General features: G+C 51.0%; 2 protein-coding genes across 3 annotated transcripts; one reads left to right on the top strand and one right to left on the bottom strand.

Moving 5' to 3' along the window:
* Positions 1–2987: 2987 nt before the first annotated feature.
* On the bottom strand, positions 2988–7410 carry TAX1BP3 (Tax1 binding protein 3; the record flags this gene model as incomplete). Of its 2 annotated transcripts, XM_080712483.1 has the most annotated exons (4): positions 2988–3125; positions 3389–3466; positions 3894–4013; positions 7372–7410. In XM_080712483.1, the coding sequence occupies 4 exons, from the start codon at positions 7408–7410 to the stop codon at positions 2988–2990; spliced, it is 375 nt and encodes a 124-aa protein (XP_080568609.1). The 2 variants fall into 2 exon arrangements, with proteins under 2 accessions (XP_080568609.1, XP_080568610.1); XM_080712484.1 differs by lacking the exon at positions 3389–3466.
* Positions 7411–7704: 294 nt separating this feature from the next.
* Positions 7705–8335, top strand: EMC6 (ER membrane protein complex subunit 6; the record flags this gene model as incomplete). Its single annotated transcript, XM_080712373.1, has 2 exons — positions 7705–7769; positions 7956–8335. Exon 2 carries the CDS (start codon positions 8003–8005, stop codon positions 8333–8335), a length of 333 nt encoding a protein of 110 aa, XP_080568499.1. The 5' UTR covers positions 7705–7769; positions 7956–8002.
* Positions 8336–13528: the final 5193 nt, after the last annotated feature.

The raw sequence follows: 13528 nt of genomic DNA, 5'->3' as shown, positions 1-13528 counted from the left end.
CTTTGCAGCTAGGAGACCCAAGGGCACTTTGCTGCCAGCGGTGTGATCCCAGAGACCAATAGGCAGGTGCTGTAACCAGTGGACTCAACGGTGCTGGTGCTGGTGCTGGTGCTGGTGCTGGTGGCGGAGCAGTAAAGACTTTGGGGTTAGGCCTTGGATCCTTTCTCTAAAGGCCACATTCCTGACCCTCACTCATTGTACAACTGTAGTAACAGGTGGCTGGGCTGGGGCCTGGTGAGGATTATTTCTGAGCCTTGAGGTGCCTGCCAGATATGGTTTTTTGTTGTTGGGGGACGGGGGGGTGGGGGTGATGTGTGTGTGTGTGCGCGCATGTGTGTTATTGGGGGTGGAACCCAGGAACCTTCTACCTCTAGGATATAACCCCAGCTCTATTTTGTTTTTTATTTTGAAACAGGGTCTCACTAAATTGCTGAGAGCCTATTTGCTGATGCTGTCCTCAAACCTTAACTCTGCCTGTCTCAGCCTCCCGAGTACTAGGATTACAGGCGTGTAATAACAAGTATTACCATGCCTGGCCACAGATAGGTTCTGAACAGGACTCATGCCCAGTGCCCTCTGGATCATACTACTTTCTGATTCTCTGACGGGGTGTTTTGAAAGTGGCTTACTTTCTTTCCACTTTCTGAGGGGCAGATGGAGCCCAGAGTACCCCCGCAGCTCCTAACCCAGCCACTGTCGAGCAGGACACACACACTGTCTGCCAGTCTGTGCCTTAGAGGCCTGTTAGACCTGCCAGATGGTGAAAGCAGCTCTCCTGGAGGGGAGGGGATACCCATTCTCTTACTTTCCCCAGCCCCCTACCTGAGACTCACTAACTTGTTGGTGATTAAGGAGCCTCAAAGAACAAGATTAAGACCAACTCACACAGTGCTTATGGACCCAGCCTTCTCAAATCTCCTTCCCTGCCACCCCAAGCTGTTGACCTGAGGACAGCAGGGGGACCCCAGGATGTGCCTTGAGTTTGTCAATCTGCTCTTTTTTACTATAAGCCCAGCGTGATGGGCCTGTATCCTTTTCTAATTATGTTTTTTGTGGTTTTCTGTCAGGCCTATATCCTTAATTAAAACCTGGCTTGTTTCCTTTTTCTACACACTCTGAGTGTTTGCTAGATGTAGAAGGCAGCTACTTTGGCCTTCAGAACCAAGTCCTCCAGGATTAGAGAACAGGCCTTGCTCACTTCATGTAAAGAAATGTGTAGGGCCACAGAGTTCACTGGCCTGAGGTGGCTGTGCCCCACCCTGGGGTAGTCCAAGATACACGTCCACTCCAGGGCTGGCAAGTCCATCTCATGGGTACTTAGTCTACCAGTACCAAGGTATACCAGCATGCTGAAGCCTGGGTTGTGAGCAGGGCTTGGAAGAGGTTTGTAAGGGCATGTTGCCACTGGGAGCAGGGCCAGTGAGGGTCTTATTCTCCAGATTCATCCTCCATCCAATGCAGGGGATTTGAGGTCTTATTTCCCTCTTGCAGCCTGACCAGGCCTACTGACCTGTTTCATTTAGGCCACACAGTGATTTTTACAAAATGGGTTATTTGGTACTGCACTTTAAAAATGGGAGATTTCGAGTTCTGGGCTTCTCTTCACAAGTCTGAGTTGGCAGTGCTGGGCAGGTACAGGGTAGGCAGAAGGCCAGGTGTTCTCCTGCTCACCACCTGGCCAGCTCTCCATCCCTGGCTGTCACACTCCTGAGACGCCTGAGACGCGGTCACTGCTCTACCCACACGGCCCCTCCTGGGCGGAAACTGAAGCTCGAGAGATAAAACGCCCAGTCTCCCCTCTTCAGTTGCAATGAAGGTATGCCCAGACATTCCCACAGATGTGGCCCTTGCCAGGTACAGCGTGTTTCCATTGAGGCTTTTTTTTTGGGGGGGGGCAGTACCGGGTACTAAACCCAGGGCCCTGCCCATGCTAAGCAAGTGTTCAACCACTGGGCTACACCTCCAGCCCCCACTGAGGCTTTTAAGGCTTCACCACCCACACCCTTCCCAGGCAGGTGGGTCTGAAAAAAGTTGGGCTTTGTCCCAAAGCAGCAGGGGTCAGGCTAGCAATCCTGAAAACCAAAGTACTCGCCACGATCCAGCCCAAATATCCCCACTCCATGTCGGCAAAGGCCCCTCATGAACTCCAGCATTCTCTATTGGACACAAGATTTGGGGTGAGGGGCAGCATCACACAGCCTCGTTTCCACAGTAACCAAAGCAAGGCGTATTCCTGTGTTAAGAGCAGTTCCTGGACGTGAATTAGTAAACTACATTCAAAAGTACAATTGTCATCTCCAGAGAATACAATAAAAATGCTGTGTATCAAAGTCGTGATTAAAAAAATACAAAAGTTAAGCCCCAGGCATAGAGAAAAATGGCAATCCTGAGAGCTGCCCTGAAATGTCAGCCTTGAGCCTTCATCCAAATCCTGTAAGCGAGCAAATACTGGGGAGGGCAGCACCCCTTGGGGAGAGTGGGGAAGAATGTGAGCCCGCTGGCTTTCCTTCAGGTGAGCCTCCATAGCGCCAAGGCAGAGTGGGTCTAGTCCCCTGCAGTGTGTGGCAGGGAGCATGGGGGGCAGGCCCTGGGAGGGGACGCAGGGTGGGGAAGCTTGGGAAAGGCCAGTCCCACTTGGCATTTCCCAGTTTTGGCAGCTGTCAGAAAGTGAACCCCTGCTTGCCTGAGCACTGCTTAGTCCAGGCAGCAGGGTCAGTGGGCAAAGCCTGTGGCCACAGCCTGTGACGGCCACTCAGCTCCAGGCCCTTGTTCCCAGTCCTCAGTATCCAAAGGAAAGAACTGGTACCAGAGCCTCCAGCTGGAGATGGGCAGGGAAGGACAGCTGGCTCAGGCCTCTGGATCAGCTGCCGACCTTCCACGCTGAGGCCCAGCACACAGCAGAAGTCAGGATAGGAGCAGACAGAGCAGGGAAGTGGTGGTGTCACTGTACAAGTAGGCAGGCACACGTCGAGGACCTAGATGGGCCGCTAGGACAGCATGGACTGCTGCACGGCCTTCTGCAGCGACTGCCGTGTCACCAGCAGGCGCACCACCTCCTCCGAGCGCTTGGTGAGCCGCTTCCGGGCCTGGTCATGGGTGACCATGGTCATGTCCCATCCATTCACCTGACCCGGGAAGAAGATGACCTGCCTCAGTTCATCCTGAAGGCTTCGAGATACCCAGGCCCCCTAGGCCCCTAGGCAGCCACCGCCCCCCCCCCAAGCTGATATCCCCAAACCCGGAGATGCCAAGCGCCAGAGAGCCAGCATCCTCTGAGGGCAGCAAGAGCATGGCTCCAAAACAGCTCTGGAGAGTCCCTTCCAGTGAAAAGGACTCCCCAAACCCTTGGCCCAAACCTGCTTCTGCCCTCCCTTGGGATACCTGTTACCTGCATGATCTTGTCTCCAATCTGCAGCCCAGCAATTTCAGCAGGGCCTCCTTCGGACACCCGTGTGACATAAATGCCCTGGAAAGAGGCAGCCCGGGTCAAGCCCTGTGGTCAATGGACTTGCCACGCATCCACAGAGCAGAGCCCAGCACAGCATTATTCCCAGCCATCCCTCCATCCCTATGTTCTGCCTTCTCCCAGCACATTCCACCAGTGCAGGCTGGGCTAAGACAGCACCAGGGAAGTACAGCCCATACAGAGAAGTACAGGGCTATACTCCAGCCCTCTGATGTCTGTCTCCAGCTCCTAGGCTGAGCAGACCTTCCGAGGGACAGGAGATCTGCTCCCCACCCCAACCTCTACTTATTCCCACCATATCATTTCTTGGACCTGCCCAGGAAAACTGAGAAAGAGTTTTGCTCATCCCATGCAGGCTCAGGAAGCAGACACCCACCATCACAGGCCTCTCTGACCCATAGAGGCCCAAGACCCATGTCCCCCTCACCTTGTCTGTCTTATCTTCTGAGAAAGGGTTCTGGGAGGGATCCTGGTCAATCCCACCTCCAATGCTAAAGCCCAGGATTAAGTTCTCGCCTTGCCGAAGCTTGTGAATTTCAACTCTTTGCTGACAAAGAAAAAAAAGAAAGAAAACAAGCTAGGAATAGGTGGGTGGGTAGAGAATAAATACAGAGCAGTGGTCTTAGGCTGCTGGGCCAGCTCAGAGCTACGTGAAGAGATGGGGACCAGCCTTGGAAGCTGTGGGGTTGGGACTTAGGACTTCGCCACATGGACCCAGTCACACTGTCCTTGGCCCTCATGCCCCCCACACCCTTCCCTGGCCTTGGTTAACAAGTACTCTGAGCCCCCAGCTCAAAAGCCAGGGTGCTATGGCTACCGTGGAAGAAAGGCCCATTTTCCCTAGGATGAACCACCCAGGGCAAGAGGGGTCAGGCCCTGAAAAGATGCAGGCACCTTGCTAAAGCAGCTCAGACTGTCAAGGGAATGACAGGAAGAATGTCATCAGACTTGCACAAAACAGAGGAAGGGAAGGACTGCAGCCAGATCAGGCTGTGGAATGCAGGCCCCTAAGACTGGTCTTCGATGGCAGAAGACAGTCCCCCAAGGCGCCAGGCCTTGCTCTTGTGAGGTGCAAGATACAGTGCACTAGGGCTTTCCAACCATGCTCCAGGGCTGAAGTCCACTTTGCCAGGCTAATTTCATAGCCCTCAGCAAGTACCCTCCAGTCATCAGAATCTGGAGCCAAACTAGATCACCCCCAAAGCTAACAGGTTTAACATGAAGAAAAAAAAACCCAAAGGAGACTTGATCTGGACCTGGAAAAGCTTCACAAAGGAGGGATCATCTGCACCAGGCCTAGGGGGTGATGAGCAGTAGTGTGGCCACCTGACCCTGATCCCAAACCCACTGGAACTCAAAGGATTTGGGGAGTAGGGCAAGTCATGGTCACACTGAATGCTATAGAATGGCCACTCAGGTCATAAATAGGGGAATAGATGACTCACAGAGAGAGATGGATGAGCTACTTGGAAATTGAGATCCATAAATGCAGAGACTGCTCACAGGGGAGAAGTCAGTCACCTGACATGGCTGAACACAACCATCATTCAAATGGGGATCTAAGAGGAGGAGCAAATGGAACGGGAGTGCCAGAAGCCATCTTCACAGGTGTGCAGAGGCAGATCTGTGGAGCCGAAATTCAGAGGAGGGTCCAAAATGGTTCTAACACCAACACATTTAAACTACACAGAGAGCCAGGCATGGTGACGCATGCTTGTAATCCCCGCGGTTGGGAGGTTGAGACAGGAGGATCACACAGGTTCAAAGCCAACCTCAGCAACCTAGTGAGACCCTGTTTCCAAATAAAATACAAAATAGGGCTGGGAGTATAGCCCAGAGGTAGGAAGCCTCTGGGTTCCACCCCCAGTACCACCAAAAAAATAAATAAATAAAAATAAACTACATAGAAGAGGGCAGGACTAGGGAAGAAGCTTTCCAAATCCCTCCTCCATCCCAGAGGAGGGGTAGAGGCTAGACCCCACCATTTTCAGGGATGTCCCTGGTATTAGAAGCATTGGAGGGTTGTGGTCCTGGAAGAGGAAGCGTTGATGAAAACCTGGAACCATCCATGACATTAAAAAGGAGGAACAGAAGCAAGGCGTGGTAGCACACACTTGTAATCCCAGCATTAGGGAGGCTGAGACCAGAGGATCGTGGTTCACAAACAGCCTCGCTACTTAGTGAGGCCCTCTGCAACTTAGTGAGACCATGTTTCAAAATAAAGAATAAAAAATAGGGCAGGGGGTGTAGCTCAGAGGTAGAATGCCCCTGGGTTCCATCCCAGACCCACCAAAAAAAAAAAAAAAAAAAAAAGGGACAGGGAACATGATCCCTAAGATCCTCATGCCCAAAATTGTGAGTTCCTCTGGAGCTGCTCCAACACATACCTCCACACCCAGCCCCAATGTCAGAAAAGAGATAGGGCACTGTGACTGATTTTCTGGGAGAAGTAAGGCAGCGAGGTGGCTCTCTCTGGCTCCTCACATGGGGCTGCTGGGAATCTGAGAAAACCAGGTTGTGCAGGAAGGGTGAAACTTAGGATGCCTAGCAGTTGGTCCTGTAATATGTCCTCCTAGTCCCAGCATGAGCAGGTACTCCAAACTCACTCTCTGGTGCCACCTTTCACCTTTATCAGTGGTTTCTTTGCCCCACCCTCCTGACAGCAGAAGTTCTCCAACACACCCATCTGAGATACCACCTCCATCCAGTTTCTATGGCCCAAGGGCTGGGACTTTTACTTAACCCTCTGCCTGCTGGGTAGGCATATCTTCCCATTTTCTAAACATCTGGGGAGCTGGACAGATCTGGGTCCCTTCTAAGGTCCCTTCATGACTGGGTATGATCAGACTTCTCTCTGGGATTCAATTTCCCCACTTCTACCACGGGGTTGGCACCAAGCTCCATCCAGGTGCGACACTGCATTCTAACATTCCAGCCTCCCTCCCTCTCTCTCTTTGCCTATTCTCTGTGTGTGTGTGTGTGTGTGTGTGTGTGTGTGTGTGTGTGTGTGTGTCTGGGGATGGAACCCAGGGGCATTCTACCTCTGAGCTACACCCCCTCCCCTATTTTTTATTCTTTATTTTGAAACAGGGTCTCACTAAGTTGCAGCGGGCTTCAATAAATAGCTGAAGCTGTTCGCAAACCTTGATCCTCCTCTCTCAGCCTCCCGAATGCTGGGATTACAAGCTTGCGCCACCACACTCGGCTCTTTGCCTATTCTTATAGCACCCAGCACCCAAGACGAACCAAGGGAGCCGCCAGAGACCTGAGCTGAGCCCAGAGTCTCCTGGGGCAGGATGGGGATCCAGGGAAAGTTCAGAGAAGGTTCAAGCCATTTGAGAGAGTTTTCGTTCAGGACCGGCTGGCGGGTAGGTCCCAGGAGCGAGGCTGCAAGAGAACCGAGAAGGGGTTCCTATGACAGGTTCCCACCCGCCCCACCTCACATCTCCCTCCACTGGGCGGCGGCGGCGGCTGCACCAGCTGGAACAGAGGAAGCTCTTCCTCATTCCAAAGGCGGCGACTCGTGGACGTCAGACGCGGCGCCCGCCCTCCGCTGCCGCCCAGCTGGGGACTCGGAGGCCCGGGACGGGGGCGCTTTCCCAGACTCCTCCAACCAGGGCCTTTCTCCTTTGTCCTCCTCGCCCCGACCGGCTGAAAACAGTCCACCCGGCGGCCGCAGCGCGCGGGTCTGGCCTCTGCCTAGGATCCGGGGAGCCTACTGGGTCCCAGCCGTGTGATTCCTGGCTGTGGGAGGCGGCTGCACCGCTCCTGCAGAGTGGCCACCGGAGGGCTGGCCGCCGGTTTGCAGAAGCACAGGGTTCCACTCTTCTGTCAACCTGTTTGAACGTCAACTTACTGCTCTGCGAAATGAGGGCAGGACAAGAAGCCCGCGAGAGAGCACTCACCACCACAGCGGTGACCGGCTGGCCAGGGATGTAGGACATCTCGACCCCAATCTGGCAACCAAGTACAGATCGGTGAAGCCGCCGTGAGAATGCGGGCGGCCGCGCCCTCTCCGGTTAACAAAGGCAGCCCGGCTCGGCCCGCCCCCTCATGAATACTTAACAAATCCCCAGCCAATCACCGGCCGGAGCGTAGTTCGGCTTTCGGAAGTCCGGGGGTGTACGTAAGACGCGGGGAGGAGGGCGGGGCATGCCCGAGGCGCAGGCGCGGGGGCGGGGCGGAGCCTGCGCGCATGCGCCGCACGAGTCCTCCCAGCAGCCTCCAGCACAAGATGGCGCCGCGGGAACCTCTACCCTGGCCTGTCTGAGGGGACCCCGGGCGACTGTCCTCCGAGTTCCAGGTAACTTGGGAAAGCCTGGTCGGGGAATGCAGAAGCGCCGCCGCCCTCAGGCCCTCAGTCTTCTTGGCGTCTGTCGAAGGCCCGAGACTGGAGAGATGCGGGTGTCGGAAGCCCGGGGGAGGGGGCGGCGTGAACTCAACCCGCCGAGCTCCAGGCACCGCTTTTAACTTGCTTTCCCCCCCGCAGCTCCCCGTCTTCCACGATAAGGCAGAAGCTGAGCCCGGGAGGGTGCGATGGCCGCGGTGGTGGCCAAGCGGGAAGGGCCGCCGTTCATCAGCGAGGCGGCTGTGCGGGGAAACGCGGCTGTGCTGGATTACTGCCGGACCTCCGTGTCGGCGCTGTCGGGGGCCACCGCCGGCATCCTCGGCCTCACCGGCCTCTACGGCTTCATCTTCTACCTGCTCGCCTCCATCCTGCTCTCCCTGCTCCTGATTCTCAAGGCGGGAAGGAGGTGGAACAAATATTTTAAGTCACGAAGACCTCTTTTTACAGGAGGCCTAATCGGAGGCCTCTTCACCTACGTCCTGTTCTGGACTTTCCTCTATGGCATGGTGCACGTCTACTGAAATGAGGGCAGGGGTGACTTTTTCTAAAAAAAAAAAATAATAATAATAACAGAGCGGGAAGACTGTTGCTAGAAATTAACTTCGTGTAGACTTAGTTTTTAAATTGTTGAATTCGCAGCTTGTTCGGTAACGTTGTAAATAGTTTATATCTGAAGACAGAGAACCTGTAATATTCTTCAGATTAAATGAAGGGTAAGACACTTTGTGGCGTTCTTTCCTACCTTTTTTGCATAGTTTACCATTGGAGCAAAATCGCCAAAATTTGACTTTTGGAGAGCAGGCATTGGGCTGCAGCCTGTAGTTTCCTTGCATTTACAGTTAGAGTAGAGAAACTAGGGAGGGCTTAAGTAAAAAACTTATGCTAACATCCTAAGATCAGATCACAGTATAGTGTTTCCTACATGCCAGGCATTGTGCCTTGTACTTTTATACCCATTATTTCTTATAATAACAATTACTTTATGGAGATGTTACCCCTTTGTTAATGAGGAACCTGGGACTCAGAGAGGTTAAATACTGCTGCCAGAGGTCTTCCTGGGTAGTAAGAAATGTGACCTATTTCTAGAGAGGAGATGAGGCCATGAGGTAGACATAGACCATATCATGAAGGGCCTCAATGAGTAATTTGCCTTTGACCTAAAAACAGTTGGGGGAAGGCTTTGGAATATTTAGAAATAATATGATTACATTTTGTTTGTTTGTTTTGTGGTACTGGGTTCCTGGAAACCCTTCTACCTCTGGGCTACGCTCCCAGACCTATTTTTATATTTTTATTGGGAAACAGGGTCTCTTGAGCCAGTGTGGCTGGCTTCGAACCTGCGCACTTCTCCTATCTCTGCCTCCCAAGCACGGGGATTACAACCGTGCGCCACCACACTCGGCCTCATTTGGGGTTTTGGGGTTTTTTTTGTTTGTTTGTTTTTTTGGTAGTACTGGGGGTGGAACCCAGGGACTTTCTACCTCTGGGCTATACTCCCAGACCTATTTTTATATATTTTTAAAATTTGGAAACAGGGTCTCACTAAGTTGCTGAGAGCCTCACTCAGTAGCTGAGGCTGGCTTCGAACCTGTGCGATCCTCCTGTCTCAGCCTCCCAAGTGCTGGGATTACAGGCGTGCGCCACCACACCCGGCTCATTTGGGTTTTTTTTTAAAGAATCAGTTTTATATCAGAAGGGTACCTGAGAGCTTGAAGTCAAGTCCCCTTTTCTTCTATAGAACATAGGTGGCCAATAATGGAAATGAATTGAGAACCAGACCTGAATTCCATTTTGAGTTCTAGATCACATACTTACTCCCCAAGGCAAGGGCCTGAGGCGACATCTTTGCCTCCCTCTCAATGAGCCCTTTCTCTACCCACCACTAAACAGCCTCATATTCATGGTTTACACAACCCAGTCCACTACTATAACTGTTGCAGTGTTTCTCCTCACATATTTTTATCCTTTGAAAGATTTAATAAGTTCAGAGGATAACTTGATTCCAAATGCTTTCCAGAGCTTTATCAGATTATACTCTAGTAAAAAGTAGCAGTTTTATCAGTGCCTTCCTCTTCTTTTTATTTTATTTTAATGTCATGAACATTCAAAGTTTCTTTCATTGGCACTTCTTTGCAAGATACAAGGAGCATAATACTGCTTACTAATTATATCTTGCATCTGCTTCTTTAGTCTCACCTTGTCTTTACATGCCTCTCTAAAATGTGGAGCAACAGAATACATGAAAGAGGGAAAAAGGGACACCCCCCCCCCAGTACTGGGGATGGACCTTCTAGCTGCACTCTTAGTGTCATTTTTTATTCTTTATTTTGAAACAGAGTCTCACTAAGTTGCAGAGGTCCTCACTAAGTAGCTGCTGCTGGCTACAAACCTGCAATCCTGTTTCAGCCTCCCAAGTACTGAGATTACAAGCACTGTGCCTGGTTAGGACACATTTAAAATTGATATCTAGAACCAAATGAAAATATCAGAAAATACATGTATTGGGAAGTGTCTGCCATCATGCCCCCTTTAATTCTGTGTATCAGCCTAAGGGGAAACAACTGGCAGAAAAGTATAGTCTTTTGGGGATAAAATGTCCTTGGATCCACTGAAGATTTGCTCTGCAGAAAGTCAAATTACTTGGGAAGGGGTGGGTTAGAACAAGGTGGAGCCCTTTTCCAGATTCTCAAGATGTCATTCCAAGTGAAGTGATGTAGGAATCCTAATGGACATGGTGATAGTCCTTCACTGAGGTGCTCAGAGACACCTGGAAGAGTTCATGTTTACCCTTTATAACTGACGATGAGTGGAGGCCAAAAGGTAGCCATGATGTTCAGTGCTGATGACCTCAGAAGTAGGAATGGAGGACTCTTTCATGGCTGGTCCAAGTGATGTCATATTGATAGTACCCAGAGTATAAATATCCCACAGACTAGTGTGGTACTTTCAAAGAGAAGGGATAACTCAGGAAAGTACTAGGTAGACTAGGCCTGTAATATCAGAATGGAAAGGAGCTCTGGAGACATAGCTGAGTGGTTGAGTGTATGCTTAGCAGAAGAGAGGGAGGGGAAAGGAAAAAAATGAAAGGAAGGCACTTGAGAGCCTGGAGCTCCTGTCTTTCCAGCGAGGCAACCAGTGCCCAGAGAAAAAAGGGCTTCCCCATAGTTTTGAAGGAGTTCAAGTTCATACTTCACTTCTCCCCACTTAAAAGCACATTTACATAAGATTAATGAGCTCCCACTCCTGCACCTGCAGAGGTGAGGAGCCTGAGGCTGTGCAAAAAAACAAGGTAATTTGGCAGAATGTGCAGCACTGTCCACAAGCTTTAATGGGATCCTTAGCCGTATTTTTATTTCTTGGTGTGTGTGTGTGTGTGTTACCACAGCCCCCCCCTTTTTTTTTGGTGGTACTGGGGTTCCTGGAAGCCCTTCTACCTCTGGGCTACACTCCCAGACCTATTTTATACTTTTTTATGTGGAAACAGGGTCTCTTAAGCCAGCACGCTGGCTTCGAACCTGCGTAATCCTCCTGTCTCTGCCTCCCAAGCGAGGGGATTACAAGCGTGCACCACCACGCCCAGCTTATTTTTTGTTTTAAAACAGATTCTCACTAGGTTGCTGAGAATCTCAGTAAATCGCTGAGGCTGATTTCGAGCCTATAGCCCTCCTGTCTCCACTTCCAAGTACTGGGATTACAGGCATGCACCACCACACCTGGCTAATCCCTAGCCTTTCTGATGTGCATGCAGAGAGGCCACCTAGACAGCTTTGCTGGCCTGTAAGAAACAATTAAATTGACAAATCCTCTAAGGCAGTAAAGTCAACTTGGGCTGGGCACAATTGCACAAGCCTTATGATCCCAAAATTTGGGAAACTGAAACAGGAGGATTATAGGTTCGAGGCCAGCCACAGCAATTTAGTGAGACCCTCAGCAACCTAATGAGACCTGTTTCAAATTAAAAAATAAGATGAATGTGGGGGGATTCACCAACTGTTGTGTGCATATAATGTCACTATACTGTTAGACTATAACACACCAACAGAAATAGAGGTTCAAGCCCCAGTACCTCTTCCACTCCCAAAAAAGTCAAATTAGGGTGGGATGTGGGTCAGTGGTGGAGCACTTGCCCTGGGTTCAATCCCCAGTACTGCAAAAAAAAAAAAAAAAAAAAAAAAAATGTTTAGAGATCCTTTAAAGAAAGTTGACATAGAGCCTCCCATACCCGCTGCGGTCACACTGCCTTCACCCAGCTCCTCAGACGCTGTGTCAGCGACTATATGTGTGGCTCCCTAACCTGGAATCCCCACCCTACCCCAGTCCCTAGCCATCTGCTCCTAACCTTTCAGATTTCAGTTCATAAACATCACTTCTTTGGGGAAACTTTCTCTGGGTACTGCTGTTAAAAACTCCCTGCGTGCCCTATTGAGTCTGTGATGGTAGGTGTGGTTGCTTGGTTAACTCCCACCAGACTGGAAGCAGACAATGACGGGCCCTGACACATGATAGGGACTCAGCAAATATTTACTGACTAGATGAATAAATGGCTGAAAGGCATCCCCTCTCCAATATTAAACAGTACAAACAACTCCCAGGCTTATATGGCTGCTGCCCCATCATTTTAAAATCAGGTTGAAAGGAACTAGGCCAATCCCTGAACAACCACGAGCCCTGACCATCTTACTTCCTCCCAGACATAGAAGCAACATGCTAGATTATACAATCCAAGGGTTAGCTTTAGTGAGAAAGTAAAACACTTAAATGGATCACCCAGTTTTCCACTTTCTATTCAGAGAACAGGTGGTTCATTGACAGGTCCCCCGACAACCCAAGGTCAGGGAGCCGGATGCTCTAGAAAAGTCCTATTCCCTACTGTCAGCCTCACTAGGCACCCTCTGCTCCATCCTTCATAACAACCGTCTCCAGAGGCTCCAGTGGAAGGAGGCTGACTGTCCCCTGTGTGCACCCCTTTCAAAGAGGGCACTCCAGGTGTCCAGGGAGCCACCTGGACACAGCAGCTGGGCAGCACTTGAAGACAGATGAGCGCTAGGTTTCCCCCCTTGAGTTCATCCCAGGTCTCCTCTGATACAATGGGATAAGGCAAGAGGTAGCAGCTCCCTTAGCCCAATATTTAAGCATATTTCACATCTGTCTTTGACACGGGAGATTTGCTCTTACAGGAAATGGGCATCTCCCAAGTGAGTGACCCGGTGGTCTGCAGCGCAGTGCAGTACGGGAGCCTGTCACTTGCTGCCTCTAGAGAACGGTGGGAGGGATGTGTTCACTTCTGTCCTTGTTTAATCCAAAATCAACGTTCTGAATCACATACGTTTACTTCATCAGAATCTTTTAATCCAAGTAAGTTGAGCATAATGCAGCTTCCGAGGCAGAGGTGTGGGTGAGCGAGGGATCCCACTGGACTCAGGAAGCATGTGTCTGGAAACGGGCTCCTTCCACCCAGGCTGGCCTTTCCCCCTTTAGAACCAAGGCTTCTCAAACACTAAAAGTGCGCTCACAAATCACCCCAGGATCCTGGGGAAATGCAGGTTCTGATTGTTAGGGCAAGGGAAGGGCTTGAGACCTGTATTTCTAGCAGGCTTCCTGGTGGTGCCTGGGCCCCACTTTGAGCAGCAAGGCTCTCCAGCAGCTGAGAGCTCGGGAGCTGGGTGGGGACAGACTAGGGAAGTGAGAGTCTCCCTTTCATTACAACCTGCTAA

The sequence above is a fragment of the Muscardinus avellanarius genome (genome assembly GCF_963383645.1).
Source record: "Muscardinus avellanarius genome assembly, chromosome: 16".
Classification (NCBI taxonomy): domain Eukaryota; kingdom Metazoa; phylum Chordata; class Mammalia; order Rodentia; family Gliridae; genus Muscardinus; species Muscardinus avellanarius.
Note: the sequence above shows the minus strand (reverse complement) of the source record. Positions and strands in the feature narration are given on the sequence as shown.